This window comes from Gossypium raimondii, chromosome 12 (genome assembly GCF_025698545.1).
Source record: "Gossypium raimondii isolate GPD5lz chromosome 12, ASM2569854v1, whole genome shotgun sequence".
In the NCBI taxonomy this organism is placed as follows: domain Eukaryota; kingdom Viridiplantae; phylum Streptophyta; class Magnoliopsida; order Malvales; family Malvaceae; genus Gossypium; species Gossypium raimondii.
The window spans coordinates 13,834,232-13,851,990 of NC_068576.1; the positions used below are offsets into that span (position 1 = coordinate 13,834,232).

Below are 17,759 nucleotides of genomic sequence, written 5' to 3' on the forward strand. Positions count from 1 at the left end.
GCATGTGGAGTTAGATTTATTTTTTGTTCGTGTGAAGGTTGCCGATGGTTCGGTTTTTGTAGGGGAAGTTCCTACGTCCGATCAAGTTGCTGATGTGTTAACCAAACCATTGTCGCTTTCCTATTTTGCTCGATTTAGAAATTTTCTTCGGGTTTTGTCAATAGAGAAGATGGATGCATGTTAAGGATAATAAAACGGTTAGAGAGGTAGTTAGTGAAGGTTGGAAGGTTGGCTAGTTTGTTTAAGAAAGCAAGTTATCTGTGAGTATAAAAACGATGGTCTGGCTTTGTATTGAAGCAAGTAAATAGTCTAAGTTCATTTTTGTAAACATAGTTCATTTGAGTAAACGATTGTTTGAAGAGAAATTCTAAAAGTTACCTAGCTTTCTTCAGAGGCAATGATTGAACCTAATGACATCGATGTCGAGGATGTATGTTGTCGATTCTTAGATCTCGTGTCATCAGAAAAGGATTGCATGTGGCTAATTCTGGCAGCCAAATCAAGAGCCAACATACATGGGAAATTTGCTTATAAAACAGCCCTCATACGTGCATTATGGCAAGTTTATGGTGAGATTATTTGAAAGTGGATTCCAATTTGATCTGCAATTCTATAATTTCATTGGTCGAAGTAGATCCTTCTATACTCGTTTCAATTTTGATTGCAAAGATTTGGAATCAATTCCATTATTTTGTTTCGTACAAGAAAACATGGTAGACGAAACAAAAAGGACAGGGTAGAAAACATATATGTTCTCTTTGAAGGTCAACTAGGAAAACGCACACACAATGCAAGAAAAATAAGGATTGAAAGGGAGAGGGTAGAAATGCCATCCATTTCAGGAGAGGACTCTTTACCACTTACCTGTCATGTTGATATTTGTAGAAAGTTCATAAGATCTTCATGGGTCATATATGGTTGTTATCATCATCTATTTTATTTTATTAGTTTGTTGGGACATTTTGATAGTAGTCAGGAGAAATAGATTTACTACGTAAAAATAAACTAATTTACATCCAAATAAGAGTTTTTGCTTCATCCCCTAGACACATCATACAAAAACCAATGAAGGGTAGAAGTATGTTGCTGCTAAAGGAATATTTAGGTGATTGTACTATCAGGAAGTGGGTTCATTGCAGTGTGGGATTGGCTAGAATGTCAAACATTGTAGATGCATGTCCCTTTCTGAAACATAGATGACGAACCATGTCTAGAATTTGGCCCTTTTCCTCTCAAGAAAAAGGGACATTGAAACTCAGCATGTCATATCAACTGATCAGACGAAGAAATTTAATCATCTAGGTGCAAGAGAAGTGGCTCCTTATGCAATTTATTCTATTGACTATACTTGTATGAAAAGAATGAAACATTGTCACATGTTGAGAGTGTTGCTAAATGCGACAATATCTCCTTCTCCTGATGTATAATAAAGTTTTCCATGATCATGCGTGTATTATGCCTATGAAGCTTAAGCACAAGTGCTCCGATGTTAATTAGAGTTGAGAAATGACAAGTTCAACTTCTATGGTTTTGTCCTAGTATAACTAAGTTGTTAGTTTATGATTTATCTTGTCTTGTCTGAGACTACTTGAGGATTGTTCACTTGAGGTCATTATGATATTGTTAAATGTTGTCATTTGTCTATTTCTCTCTTTAGCGATTGCATAAACCTTGTTAGATAATTTATAGCTTAGCACATGAAATATGAAACTTAATTTTGGATCTGTTAAATGTTATTATTTGTCCATGATGGATATTATCATTTCTGCAAAGGTGTTAAGATATATATTACATTATAAGGGCAAAGGATTTGAGTGAACAGGATGGGCCCCTAGACTCCTAAAGTTGGATGTTCATACAAAACAAGGTGATGGTGGCAAGTTGAGTGGTGTCCTTGTTTGGTATCTTAAAGATCATGCTTTCATGTCAGAAGGTTTGCATTATAACTTAATTTCTGGAAAAAGAAGAAGATGCAGAAACTGGTGAAAGAGCTGTACAACTACAAAGAGGAAATGTCCAAAATCTCTTCCACTAGTTTCCGTTCAAAAGAAGAATAAGATGTCTGGCCTACAGATCATTAGGCAGCCAGCAAGAGGATGAGATAATAATGCATTTTTGAAGCAAAACTTAGCCGAGTTGAAATTGAGACTTTGCAATATAAGGCAGAAACAAATGAGCTCAGATTTGATGTACCACTGGTTCATATACATATGTACATGCATTATGTCAGCGACTCTAGCAAAATGGCAACCCTAGTTTGTTTCAAAGATGTCGACAGGAGATTAGTAGGTAGTAGGAAATCTGTAAACTGTAGTGAGATTAGTTGTCTCTCTCACTCAGGTTTCATTGATTGTTATGTTTTTTACAGTTTTGTTTTTCCCCAATTCCTTGGATGATTATGTGACATTGGTGGAGGATTGATGCTACCATACCGCTTGCTCTCTCTTGAATGAGGTTTCATTACTTGGTGAAACTGTGATCAGACCCGACAGACAGGAACACTACGAGGCAAGTGTTCCTGCTTGCCACATTTTTTGTAAATTAACTTTCACGCATTTAGTTTATGGTTTAATGAAAGTTTAGAAAGTAACTTGAATCCTCAACCACTTTTGAATCCTAAATCAGCCTAAAAGCTAGCACTCATTTCCTTAAGCAAGTAATAAACAATATGTAGAACAGTGGTGCATTAGCTGTCACATTCATTGCTGATCACTTGCCAGTCCTTCCACTCCTCTTCCGCCGTCCCACCTCCCTATGTAAGAGTTACTAACATGTGCCCAGATCCTGTTTCTCTTTTTTTCATGCATTAATTTATAGGCATCAATGGAAATTACATGAGTAGATCCAGGTTAAAAAAAAAAAACATGACGAAAGGGTCCAGGATAGATCTATGAATTGCTCAACATCAGAAACAAGTTCTCTTGAGCTGCAAATATTTTTTACAAACAAACAGCCAGATACCCATCTCCTTGGAGATAAATGGAACACTTGTGACTACACCTCAAATGAAGAAAAAAAAATTTAAAACAAACCCCCCATTAGAACAAGTTTTAAGACCTACAAATTTATCCAAACCTCAGGTCATTCCCAGCCTTCCCTTTTTCTTTTCTTTTTTTCTTTTTAAAAAAAAAATGCTCCTTAACTCTACAAGTTATACCTTTCAAAAAGTGCAACTATACTCAAAAGTCCACATCTCAGAAGCTTGACCCCCCTTCACTCAAAAGGTCCTGCAACAAATAACATTGATGAAATTAGATTAAACAAACAAACCTTCATATAGTTAGCTTAATAAAGGGAAAAGATAAAGAAAAGAGTTGTTTTATTTCTCTCTCTCACCTGTGAAGTCTTGTTAACACGGGTGTCCTCGTGAACAAAACCAGATCTTTTAGTATTGTTACCCAATCGCTCCACGGACCCTTCACTCTTGTTAGCATTTTTGGATCCAATGTGGGTTCTCTTGAGACTTAGAAATCCCTTCCACCTTGTGGAACCCTTGGAAGGGCTGAGTGTCACATTATCATTATCATCATCCTCAACAAGAAGTTCTTCTCTCAAAGTCCTTTGCATATGATTGCTACAAGTATCTTTAAATGGCAAAAGCTTACCCTTATAGAAAAGCTCATCAGCACTCATCATGGAGTAGTTTGAGACTGAGAATTCAAAGTCTGAGGAGACTGGAGCCTCCCTTGAGCTCCTCTCTTGTCTCGTAATCTGCTGAGTCTCCACAAAGTCATTTGAGAATGATATTCTTGGGCTCATTGGGGCGCAGTGGTGATGACTTTTGTGCTCGGAGTTATTATACATTTCCAAGCATGCCATGAGCTTTTAAAACATGGAAAAAGGAAGGAAAGGAAACCAAGTAACCCTAATAAATTCTATAGGGACACTCTTACACTATTACAACTTACGAAGTAGATGTTTGTATTTATATCTAAGGAAGTAGGGGGGGGCGGGGGGCGGGAGCATGATGAGTTGATGTTATGTGTTTATCTTTTGAATTCATGCATGTCATGTCCATGATGTGATGCTTTTTGTCATGACATGTTAATTAGCATTCAATGATGACCAATTTGGAAGACAGAAACAGAATCCCTCAAGTATTATTTATATGCTATTTTTTTGCTTTCGTCTGGACATAGGAGAAGTTACTAAGAAGCTTTCTTTTCCTCCAAAGTTGTACAATAATCGATAAAAATAATAAATAGATAAACACTCCTCTAGAAACAGTCCTTGGTCATTCCACCCCTGTGAATTCTTTCCCACCGTAAAGTTAGTGGCATAGTTAAAATATTAAATACTCATACGTGAATGTGATACAATTTTAATTATATATAAGATACAGAAAAAGGTTATCCCTAAAAAAAATAAAGTTATTTTCAACTTTTTTTTATTATTTTGATAAGGTTTTTGTTTTTTCTATTTATTAATTTAGTCCTATAGTTTTATAATTTTTCTTAATTTAAAAATAATTTAATAATATTATCTACAATACTCCTATATATTTTCAATTACTTATGATTTTTTTTCTTTTTCTTTTTAATAAAATTTTACTATTATGAAATTAACATAAACATTTTACTCTCTATGATCTTAGGGCTCAACAAATAAATTCAATTAATTAATTGAAAATTCATATTACCATATTTAAATGTTTAAATAATAAATATTTTTAAAAAATTATTTTAATTTTAACTAAACATTAAAAATTTAACTAATATATTTTAAAAATTATATTTATTTCCATATATCACATGTAAATTAAATTAAAATTTAAGCAATGCATTAAAAACTACATTTTGTAATTTTAAATAACTTAATTAATTACTTTTTAATACATAATGTTAAAGAATCGTAATTAGAATAAATAATAAATGTTAATAGTATTTTAATTTATTCTACCAAAATATAAAATTTACATAACATTATTCAAAATTATATATTTTAATTATACAAAAACAAATTAAGTATTATTATAAAACATTTTAGAATCCATAAATGAACAACATTAGTATTTGTTAATGTACATTTAAATTTTTACTATCAAAATTTATTAATTTTAAATTAACATTATACTTTTATAAATTATGAACTTTTTTCGCTTTAAATTTTTACTTTTGTTTGGCTTTGAATGTATTTAATTAATTCAAGTTTATTTTAAACATTAATTTATTTTATTCTTAACATATATTGATCATAATAGAAAGTATAATGATTCTACAAATTAAAAATTTATATTATATTATTTTTACTTTCTCAAGCATAATATTTCTAAACACTTTATAAATTTTGTAATAAATTTTAATTGATACATACAATCAATTTTATGTATCGCATGGGAAAAGAAACTAGTATATATATATATATATATCATTTATATCTATGTAATATATACAACATAAATACCCTTTAAATTTTTAAACTAATGAAGCTATGTTGTATAAATATGTAATTTTATTATTTTATTTAAATTAAATTAATTAATATCTTTTTGAAAGAATTTATTAACGATAGAAAAAACCTTAAAAAGTCCCAAAAAATATAAATAAAAAGCACATAAGTCAAAACGCAACTAGGGGTGTTCATTCGGTTAACCGACCCGAAATAACATTAACCGAATTAATCGACCTTTCAAAATCTTTAACCGTTAACCGAACCGAAATTTTTTCGGTTAATTCGGTCGGTTAACCGAATTAACCGAAAATTATATGTTTTTTTATTTTTGGTTAAAAATTAACCGAATTAACCCAATTAACTGAATTATCCGAATTATCCGAATTACCCGAATTATCCGAATTATCCGAATTGAATCACTACATAATTAAATTATTTTTAGACTTTTAGACTTTAGTTTTAGTTTTAGAATTTTATTTTTATTTATTAAATTATTTGTAATTTTTTTATGATTGGGTTGGGTTGGTTAATTGGGTTGGGTTGAATACTTGGGTTTGGATTGGGTTTAGGTGAATAGTGGGCCTATTTATATATTATAATTTTATTTATTAATTTTTTCAGTTAAACTGAAAAAATTCGGTTAACCGACCGGTTTCGAACCGAATTAACCGTTAACCGAAAAATTAAAAAATAATTAATTGACCCCCGACCGAAAAAATTCGGTTAACCGACCGAATTCGGTTAATCGGTCGGTTAACCGAATTTTTTCGGTTTTACCCGAATTTTGCACCCCTAAACGCAACTATATCAAACCAAAAGAAAAGACCAAAACATTACACAGCTGAGTAAAAAAAAGACTCAAAATGCCAACACTAGCACATCCCAACAGTCTAAAACCAGTGGAAGGAGAAAAATGAAACAACAAACTGAAACATAAGTAGCTGAACGCGAAATAGCGAATCCGCAACTACTTTGCCATCAACAAAAAAATAAAAATAAAAATCATAAGCAACAGGATGACTATGTCAACACCTGATCTTACTCACTTGACTGTCTCTTCATTGATTTCTCCGGGGCAATAACAAAAACCCTGCCACGTACAATTAAATCAGCACTAACTTGGAACACATTACTGAAACAAGTAAGCACTTCAACTTAACAGTTAAATATCCTCACTGTTTGTGCTACAATCAACGTCTTCAAGTCCACTCCATTTCAAGCAAACTTCCTTAATTGCCATATTTCAGCGAGTAAGGGGCTAGCAACACAAGTTTTTATTTTTATTTTGGTTCATCCTTATTTTCTACTATTCTTTTTAGGTCTTCCAAGCATGACTTTGACATGAATGGGTAAAGTGGGATCATCCTTATTAGGCCAGAACATTTTTCCCCTCACAAGTTGTAGAACTTGGCTTTAGTTTGCAACATATTTCTCCCTACTATACCATGGTGAAACATATGATTTGGGTGCTTTTTTATCATGGTACATTGCATGTAATATCCCTTCTCCAACCCCGTCATCGCGTCTTAGCTATGAGATGCTACATTCGTTGTCGGAGCAACAACGATCAATTTTACACAAGTTTAATCATTAGACATTTAAATATGATACTACATGCGTATAGCATGATATATGATCATTTTTGGATCATATACAAACTTACAAAAGCTCATTTACCATCTTAGGGTCGAATTAGAACCTATCTGCAAGGTTTTCAAAACTTCTCAAGCTAGAATCGTGACTTTCATAGCACAATGTCGCGATCTTAAAGATAGTAGGCTAGCTTCCTAACCTAATGGCCAAATTGTAAAATTTCTAAACTTCACCAAGGTGACGTCGCGACATCAAACAGAGGACGTCACGATAATGATGATTGACGTCGCGACTTCCTCGATAGATTACTACAATTCTAATTCCCTCTTAATTTATCCTACCATTTAACCAAATATACATTATATTAAAACTCAAAATATTAACAATACCATATACATATGTTAAATTCCACATTCCAAACCATATAAGCCTTAACCATTCAAAAACTATTACATTTCATGTACTCATTTACATCATTTTATCATTTATAACTTAATAATTGGTTGAACCTAGGTACATTCCGTTTATTATTTTTATATGTTTATATTTTGAATTTAACTTTAAATTTTTCCTTAATTTTTATTTTATAGTAGAATGTTTTGTTGAGCTTCAATTTTTAATTATAGTTTTAATTATATTATAATTTTTATTAAAATTGTAATATATATTTATTAAAATAATTAGTATAGACTAAATTCTAAATATTAGCAAAGTAGAGGAGATCAATATTGTAATTTTACTATTATCTTATAGGGCAAAAAGAAAAAGATGTGTGTCAACAAAATAGTTTAGAACTTCTTTTATATAAATAACTAATGAAATTATAACATTGAGGTACCAAATTATGTAAAATAAAAAACATGAAGATTAAATCTTAAATTGAGCATAGTATAAAAATCAAAGTTGAAATTTGATATTTTTATATAATTTAAATAAAATAAAAGGAAAAAATTAAAATATAACCATTTATATTTATAATTGGAAATAAAAAAAGAAAAACTTTGCACATGTGTCAAAGAATAGAATAGTTATTTATTTATATTTTGGATTCAAATTTAAAAAATTCCTTAAATTGTTTTAAAAATTTTCCTTAAATTCTTTTTAGTACTATTTGTACTTAAATTATTAAATTAATTTATTCTATTAAAATCTAACAATAATTACATGCATAACACATGACACTAAATAGATGTCCTTAAGTTATTACTAGAATTTCTCACACTTTTATGTAAGTCAAAAAAAATATTTTAAGTAAAAATTACTCTAGTCCCTCTCAATTCCTAAATTAAGTAAATTGGTCTCTCTTAAAAATCAGGATAATTTAATTTTGTCAACTTCAAAGTGAATAATTAAAGACAATTAATCACGGCGTTAATGTTTTCTGTCAATCGTACATAATTTTGATTGGTATAATAATAAATTTAGCCCTCAAAACTTTCACATTCTATCAATTTGGTAGTGACTCAAAAAATTTAGCGTGAACCACTTATGTAAATGTGTAAATGTTGAGGCTAAATTTGTTGGTTGTTTAAGAATCTAGATTAAATTGACAAAACATGTAAACATCAAGTGTTAAATTTGTTGTTATACCAATCAAAATTAGGTACAATTGACTGAAGACATTACTGTTAATTGCTCATTTTCGAAATTGATAGGATTAAATTGCTCTAGTTTTTTAAAGGTATCAATTTACTCAATTTCGAATTTGAGAAAAATTAGAGAGGACTTGTACCAAATATTTTACACATAAAAGTTTGTTTAAAAATAATCATATTTAAAATAATTAATTTTTTTAAAAGGAATTGAAGAAAATGCTAGTCTATTTTATTAGTTTAATTAAAATGTTGAACTTTTAAGTGGGCAGTTACTTCAAAGTAATGGATAAGTTTAGGTGAGTAGTTATTTGTGGATAAATTTTAAAAAATAAAAATTTCAAAATACTTAGTTAGCCCCTAATTACCCTTTTAATTTAAAAATTCTATTGTAATTTCACCAACTGAACATTGGTGTCATAAATTGAGTGACAGTAAATTTTTAAAGGTAAAAGAAATATTATTAAAAGGAAAAGAAGAAAATATTGAAAATCAATAGAAAATTAAACCTAAGTTGTTCGATTCTTAGAACATTAAATACATTGAAACGCTTTTATCCTTTTATTTAAATATTAAAAATAGTTATAAGTAATTTTAAACATTGTAATATTTTAAATGTTAAGGGGACCATGAAAATCATATTGGTTCCACTCCTATTATCTGGTACACTTACTAATTTCAACTACTAATATAGTGAGACTGCGCAACATAATCTCCTGGCTAAAAGTAAATTGGGACTGGGTAGCATTCAATGGACCTGTCTTTTATTTATGGGTGCAAATATTGAATCTTATTTTCACAAGAATAGCATCTCGCAGTGATGAGCAATGTACCTAACCAAAAAGCCTTTTTCCTACTTTCTTCTTATTTTATATTTTTAAACTTAATTATTATTTAGCAAATACTATACGTAATACAAAAATATATTAAAAATAAAATGAATGGGATTTGGTGAAGAAGAGAAAAAGGATTGAATGCAATAAAACAGCAGTGTTATTTAAGGGGTAGGATTTTGCGCTTTTTTGCAAACTTCAAATAATAATTTCTTTTTATTTAAACCTGAATTACTCGAGAATGTTGATTTTTAACTATAATTACTGCATTAGGTCGATTTTGAGAAAATGCGTCTATGGTAGGAAAATGCTTTTATTTTTGTGTACTTTTAGCTTTGGTCAGATGGTTAAATATTGATATTTATATACTTGAGTTTCGGGTTCGATTCCCCTCCTACTCATATTTATATTTTTTATTTCAAGTTTTTTAAATATATGAGTTCTTTGGTTAGATAGTTAGATAGTTGCAATTATATCCTTGAGTCTTTAAGTTTGATTTCTCTCTTACTCATATTTGTACTTCTTTTGTTTTTAATTTCATGTTACTTCAAGCCTTTTAAAATATTAATTAATTTTTTAACATATTAACTTTTTGATTAGATGGTTAAATAGTTGCAATTACATTCATAAGTCTTGAGTTTGATCCTCTATTATCACATTTGTACTTTTTTATTTCATGATGCTTCAAGCACTTTTTTTTAAATTTTAATTAATATTTTAAACATATTATCTCTGGTTAGATAATTGCGATTAGTTCTATTATTTTTATAAACATATATTTTTTATTTAAACCTTCTTCTGACCATGCAAAACAAATAATAACATTTTATTATTTAAAAGAAGAAAAAGAGAGAAGAGTTTCAGTTGCTTCGTTCTCCCTTGACCCTGCTTTGACTTGTAAGTACAATTATCAGTGAATGAGCTGGCGATACCGACGGATCAAAAGGACCACGTGATCTGGGGTTCTTGTTTTCCCCCTCTTGATTCAGATTTTGTACTTGTATTGTATGATGGATCATTTTTCAGTTCCTTTTGCGATGCCCTCTTGCTTTTAATTATTCCCTAAATATCCTGGTTCAGGGCTTCTGATACTCTTAAGCAATAACAGGTAATCTTCTTTTTTTATTGAGTTTAGTTGTCATTACTAAGGTCCATGTTATCCGAACCTTGTTTTTATTATTATCAAAGTATATATGAAAGACAAAGCAATAAAGCATATTTGTGGTAAACACAACTTCATATCTTTGAAAAGAAATTTTGAGGTTATAACTTACAACAGAAAAAAGGTCTCCAAATTAAGCAAATTGTAGCATAGATAAATTTACAATCTCTTATTTTGTACAACTTGAAAACATAATTAGGAGAAGCAACGAGGAGGGTCAAATCTACCGAGATCAGTTCAAATTTTATTCCTTTGACTAAAACAAATAAAATAAAGAAGGGGATTTTGTTTAAAGAACACTATAAATTAAAACCCAATTTAGAAAAAACTAAAAAGAGCAATAATCAAAGTTTTGAAAAAAATAATGAGATAAGCTTCTAATCAAAGTAAATTCTCTGTCTGATTCAAAGGTTTGATTGTTGATGCAAAGAGAGATTTTAATTTTCTTTAATAAATTGGTTATAGTTACCAACAATTGCTAAGTAACCTAATTTCTTCTTACCTTCTCGATAATTAAGACAATCGTCATTAATTATTTTCCTTATTATTGACAAATAATCTTATAACAATCGCTAGGAATTTAATTTATCCGTAGCATTGAGAATGAAAGAAACACAATCCTAACAAACAAATGCACAATCATAATTTATTTAAGCTAGATCGCATGCCTACACTACATAAATTATTATGCAATCGTCACAATTATTAGAAATCAATCAATTTACCAATTACCTAATCGACAAAGTTACCAAATATTGGCCATATATTTAACAAACTTGAACAATTGTAATTAATCCAACAGCCATGCAAATGTCAAAGAACAAAGAAAAGGTTAAGAGCATTTAGATATCACAAACTAGTGAAATCAAACTTTGAATATTACTTCAACTAGAAAAGAAGAGTTTAGCAATCCATAAGAAAATAAAACACAAATTGAATTAAAATTGAAAGCGAAAATAATTCGTCTCTCTTGTAAAATCCTTTTTATAGAGTTTATGGAGTTTTAATTGACTTCAAATTAGAGTTACCAAATTGACTTAGACTTAAATACTTAAAAATACGAAAGTAGTTTTGCATCTCCGTTTAAAAACAACAAGCGGACCCACAAGGCATGAATAGTAGCACGTGCGGCTTGGTGAAACAATGCCGCGTCACGAGGCTCGAGGCACTAGATGCTGGGCTAGGGCACCAACTGTTGCATTGGGTCAGCACCGTGGCGCTGGGTTGTGAGGCTGCTACCCAATCGTCCTTGTTTGAGCCTTCTTTGAAGATGCTCCTTCCATCCTCGATGACTCGCGACACTATCTTCCGAGCTCGTAGGCACCTAACCTAAATCACGGAAATACTCGAAACAATCACTTGTAACCAACTAACATAAAATTAAACTAGAAAAAAAAAGAGAAAAATAACAAAGCATGCATAAACAATACTAGAGACACAAACGAAGCTAAAACCCGGAATTTCGTTCATGAAACAACAAAAAAAAAAAAATAAATATTGTATTTTGGTACATCACGTGGTCACGTGCAGAACTCTTTGTCTTCCTAACATTATGCTCTTTGTCTTGAACTACATGACAATAGCAAATCATGAGTCATTGGGGATTATCTTCATTTCTTCTTTATATATATACACATCAGCTTTTATATATTTACAACCTTTTCCCAGCTGTGAACATGGAAAGTCAGTTGAGAAGTAGATTTTAGAGTACCCAAAAGTACATTCGCATTTTAGTATGAATTCATGAATAAGAACCCACAGCTTAGCTGATACAATTGAAATCTAAATCCCAATATCTACCAATAAATAAATAAATAAATAAAATTGTCTCTTCAAAGAGTTGTTGCTATGAATTCCTCACCTATCGAAATTAATAAACAGTTGTTTGTTCTATTCACACAACAACACTACATAGATGTTGAGGATCTAATTAAATATTAACAAAATGGTTAGGTTTAGAATCTAGCAAAGGGCAAGCACACATTCATTTGGATTTTGGAGGTATTTCTTTAGTTTTTAAATTAGGCGGTCAATTGTAGGACATGTGGGGGAGGAAAAGAAAGAAAAAAACAAACAACACTGGTCTGGTTTTACTCATGATTCTGACTCACATGACTCGGGAAAGCTCTTTGCTATTTTAGATTCAGTCAAATGGGGTTATGTCACTAATTTATCAATGCATTCAAATTGGAACTTTTATCGAGTTTAGTTTAGTTTGGTTTTAATTGATAATTTCTTTTTAACTCTTAAATACAGATGATACATTTCAATGCACTTGAACTCATGTCTTTTTATACTGATAATAATACCGATGACAATCAAAGTAAAACTAAATTGGTGGAAAAAAAAGATTTAAAATTATTTAAAAAATATTAGGCGAAGAAAATTAATCCATTTGACGTGTCCACATGTGAAAAACGTATGAATCAACATTCTATTAGTCTTAATAGATTATAATATATATATATATATATATATATGACTCCAAAATATTGGTTCAGTTAGATCAATTGACAAGTGAAGAACAACAAACCAAAAGGAAAAAAAAGAAAAAAACCAAAAAATTGCTTATGCAGTTCGAATCCCTCTTACGTGCACAGGATCTTGCCAAGAGAGTTAGGAGTGAGCATTTGATTAAATTGAATCAAGTAAAAAAATTTCGAGTTAATCCAGTTAAAGAGTTTTATTTTATTATCTTAACTCAATTTGATATTTTTCTGAATCGAGTCAAGTGAAATGAAATTCAAGTCGAGTCGAATTGAGTGAAATTGTCCGAGTTAAATAAAAAATTAAATATGTCAAATTAAAATCGTGTTACATTATAACTAATAACTAATTTCATATTAGAGCACATAAATTTGAAACCACATATATTTGAAAAAATTTCAAAGCAAAATAAGAAAAAAATATACTTTAGTATGATAAACTTAAATAAATAATTAACTTATTTAGGTCTAAAATTATTATTTTAGAGAATTTTAAAATTTTAACTTTCTTAATATATTCTTTAGAATTTATTTAAATTTTATATAATTTATTTAAAATATAAATTTTGGAATTTTTATAAATATTTTGAATTTTCAAAATTATTTTGTAATTATTTTGTAATTTTTGTTGAGAGAGACCAATTTGCTCATTTTCAAAATTGATAGGGACCAAAGCGGTATTTATACCAATCTGTTATTCAAATTATTCGAGTTATTCGAATTATAAAATTCAACTCGACTCAAACTGAAAACTCGAATTACTTATTTGAGTTTACTCGAAAAACTTGAATAACTCGATCTGATTAACTCAAAATTCAAAAATTTCCCTTTTTTTCAAATCGAATCGAGTTTTACTCACCCTTAAAGAGAACTAATTCACTATTCTTAAATATATACAAGTAATGATTTAAGTCCTACTACTCACTATGTAGCAATCTCACTATTAAAATCTAGACCACTCTCCACTAAGTCTTACCCTAAAAGCTTAGCTGTAAAATTGAGTAATAACTTAAGTTTTACTTGCACAAAATGCACTCTTAACATGTTCCTTACTTGAATAAAATATAAGTGCTAGCTCACCTAACTACTAACTATTCAAGTTTATCATATATAAGAGTTTTAGGCTTGCTAAGATACAAATCAATTAAATTCGAATTCCCACCAATTAGCCAACCAAAATGAGGTGCAATTATCTTCATAAGTATAGAGGCCTTCAAGATATTTTCCAGCCAAGCTCAATCAAATATTGTAACACCCTATACCTGACTCGATTGTCGAGTCTGAACTATAGTGTGTCACATGCGTTGCGGAGCAACTACAATTAAATCACAATTTAATGATACAGTTTATATATAATAAAATTAATTGAATATAAGCGTCAGCACATATCTCACACATTTATCAACTATGAAAATTATAATTTGCATATACTTTTGTACATACGCATATTGACCTTATATATATTTCTACTAGAATATAAAAGATAACATTTAATTAGAAGATCATTTGATTGCCGCAAAACTTAACCTATTAGGTACATGCCAAATATAAATAAGGTTGGAAATAAAGAATCACCGGTAAACCTCTGATTGTGGATTGAATGTTGAGGTCGAAACTCAGAAATTATTAATTAGATCTAACATGTGTACGGAGAAGACAAACCGTACGCTGAGTACAACACTCAGTGGTAATTCTATAATTTAAGTATGTAATATTAGCATTAAAAATTCTACCCTAAGTAAACATGTATACCTTTATGCACCTGTCTACCATATACTTGTAACTCGGAGTTACCAAGCTTCACATTTCAAAATAAACCTGTTATGTGTATGAGACTAGCATTAACTCATCCCTCTTCAATGTAATATGTAGAGACGTTTCATTATAGTTATAGTAATAATAATATTTTATCAAATTTCGATATCAACCATTTACCACATATGCAGCCCAATATGCATCAAGCCCAAAAGCCTAATTTACAAACCCAAACACTAAAAAACCTTAGACGGCCCAAGTGGCCCACTATCTAAACATTTTCAGAAAAAGAACCTAACCCTAGCCCCCTTTTCAGCTGCTGCCGCCTCACCTTTCCCACCCGTGCCTCCATACCGCCATGTCGACCTCTGTACCTGCAAGGACAGACAGTAGAGAGGCAGTAGAAAACGAGAGTAAAAAAACGAAGCAATAAAAAACAGAAGAAAAAAGAAACCTTTTAAAGGTGGTCTTTTTATTTTTCTTCATTTCCTATTATTTCTTTATTTTTATTTTTTTTAAAAAGAACAAACGAAAACAGTAAAAAGAGGGGGGAAGATCTTACCTGTTTTTATTTTGTGCCGTCGTAGGAGGCCGAGGTTCGTCGTTTCCGATGAAAAATGACATTTTTTGGACTTGGGGAGTCGAAAAGCCAAAAAATAGCCCTTTTCGATTTTTCGGCCACCATGTATGGCGGCACCGTCGCCGGCGACCGGCGGCCGCCACGGTAGTACGGCGACCGGAGCCATGGCCAAGTTATGGAAAGAGGGGAAAGAGTTTGAAAGGTTTTTAAAGTTTTTTTTTAAACAAGGAGTTAATTGATTTTTTTCCAAAAAAATTGATTTAAATAGGAATCCAAAATGACGTCGTTTTGGGCAGGCCTCTCAGGCACCAAAACGAAGTTGTTTCACCGTTAACCCGTGCGTTAACCCGACCCGCATGGAGGATCCGCGTGTTTTTGATAATCGGGTTATTTACCCTTTCGGTCCTTCCGCCTTTTTGGGTTGTTTTAATTTAGTCCTATTGGCACTTTTTATATTTTATAAATTTCTCCCCTGGAATTTTTTTACTGTTTTCAATTTAGTCCCATGTCCTCTGAGGGGACGCATGTCCCAAGAATTGGGATAATTTCATATTTGGTCCCTGTTCTTCCTTCGCGCGTTTAGTTTAACCCTTATTTTTGTTTTACTGGCTTTTGTTATTTTTAATTTATACCCCGAATTTTAATTCGATTTTAATCTCGTCCTCAGTCCATTTAATTAATTAATTAATTTTTAAAAATACTCTTTTATCATCATTTATTTTAAGTTTTTTATATTATTTATTTTAAGTTGTTTTACATATTATTTATTTAAATTTCTTTTATATATTGTTTATTGTAAACTATTATATATATTTCAAATTTTGATATATATATTAAAAATGTTTTATATTTTTTAGATTATTTATTTTAAATTGTTTTATTGTTATTTATTTTAGTTTTTATATTTTGTTTATTTGAAACTTTTTATTATTTATTTTGAATCATTCTTATAAATCATTTACTTTAAAGTATTATTTACTTTAAATTATTTTATATATTATTTTGTTTCATTTTCTTTGATTGTTAATATTGGTATTAAAAATGATGTGTTGTGTAATTATTGCCATTATGTGTATTATAATTCGTTTATTCGTATTATTCATGCTATTGTGATTCATTAGTGTATCATTTTGTTCGTAAATTATTTCTCTATGTTATATATTATCATTCCATCACATTTTATTAAAATCACTTCAAAACTTCCTTAAAAAAATAATAAGGCAATGTTTCGTTTTTTGAAAATTCGAAAAGTCGTACCACAACCTACGGGGTTTCGATTTTCACTTAAATCTAAACAACCGAACATCCTTCTAAATTTAAAATACCTATGTTTTAAATAAAATAAAGACAAGCTTATTCTCAAAGATTCAAAATGTCGTGTCCTAACTTACAGGATGTGACATTTGTTATCTAGAGACGAGAGGGTCTTGGACATTCGTTTCGATTTATTCAAGCAATTTTAAAAAAATAATATTAATAAAGAGGGATCGTATTTTAAATTCTTTTCAAATTTTTAATTTTCGACATTAAGACATTAATTAATCAACTAGGTACCAATTTTAGGTATATCGAGGGTGCTAATCCTTGCTTGTGCGTAACCGACTCCCGAACCCATTTTCTGGAATTTGTAGGCAAAAAATTATCATTTTAGTAAATTTAAACTTTTATTAAAATGATTAAATTATGAGGTGATCCGATCACACCTAAATAAAAAGGATTGGTGACGACTCCTTTTTTTTCGTTTTCAAAATCAAAGTCGACCCCGTTTTCAAAAAAATGGTTTTGACAGCTTGACGGCTCCACTTGGGACCTAAAAATAAGAGAGTCAAGCCACGTGTTGATTATTTTTTGTCTAAAATTGAAAACTTGGTTTAAATTTACGATCATTTTGTTGCATTTCATCCGTTTTTGTTACGATCTTCATCATTTTGGTTTATAATCGTTTTACTGGTTTGAATTTTTGATATGCTTCTGCACATTGCATTACATGATCACTCGATTATACCCTTTTTTAAGTGGGAGTGAGAAACTATGCCTTCTTGAGGTTTTCACCCCCACATTGGATAGTGGATCGCTTTCGGGATATATTCTTACCTACGTCTTCATGAGATTTTCATCTCCGCGTGGCCATAGGGAAATGTATTCCCCTAAACTGAACTCGGTCCATATGAGCCTATAATTGGTGAGGATCGAGGAATCTGCCGGTTCGGGTACCTTTTCTTTAGAACCGAATCGCATATAACGAGCCTTTAGAGTCCGCCTTAGGTAGAACCATACCAAACCCTAGTGGTCACCCGAATAAGTGCTCTTGTTGTTATTTATGTTTTTGTACTGACGTATTTTCTTTTGTTTCGGTTATGATTCCAT

General features: G+C 30.4%; 1 protein-coding gene across 1 annotated transcript; it reads right to left on the minus strand.

Annotated features, from left to right (window-relative positions):
- Positions 1–2,883: 2,883 nt before the first annotated feature.
- On the minus strand, positions 2,884–3,885 carry LOC105763356 (hypothetical protein). Its single transcript, XM_012581574.2, has 2 exons — positions 3,337–3,885; positions 2,884–3,227 (listed from the first exon to the last, which is right to left on the minus strand). Exons 1-2 carry the CDS (start codon positions 3,817–3,819, stop codon positions 3,195–3,197), a joined length of 516 nt encoding a protein of 171 aa, XP_012437028.1. The 5' UTR covers positions 3,820–3,885; the 3' UTR covers positions 2,884–3,194.
- Between the last annotated feature and the right edge of the window lie 13,874 nt (positions 3,886–17,759).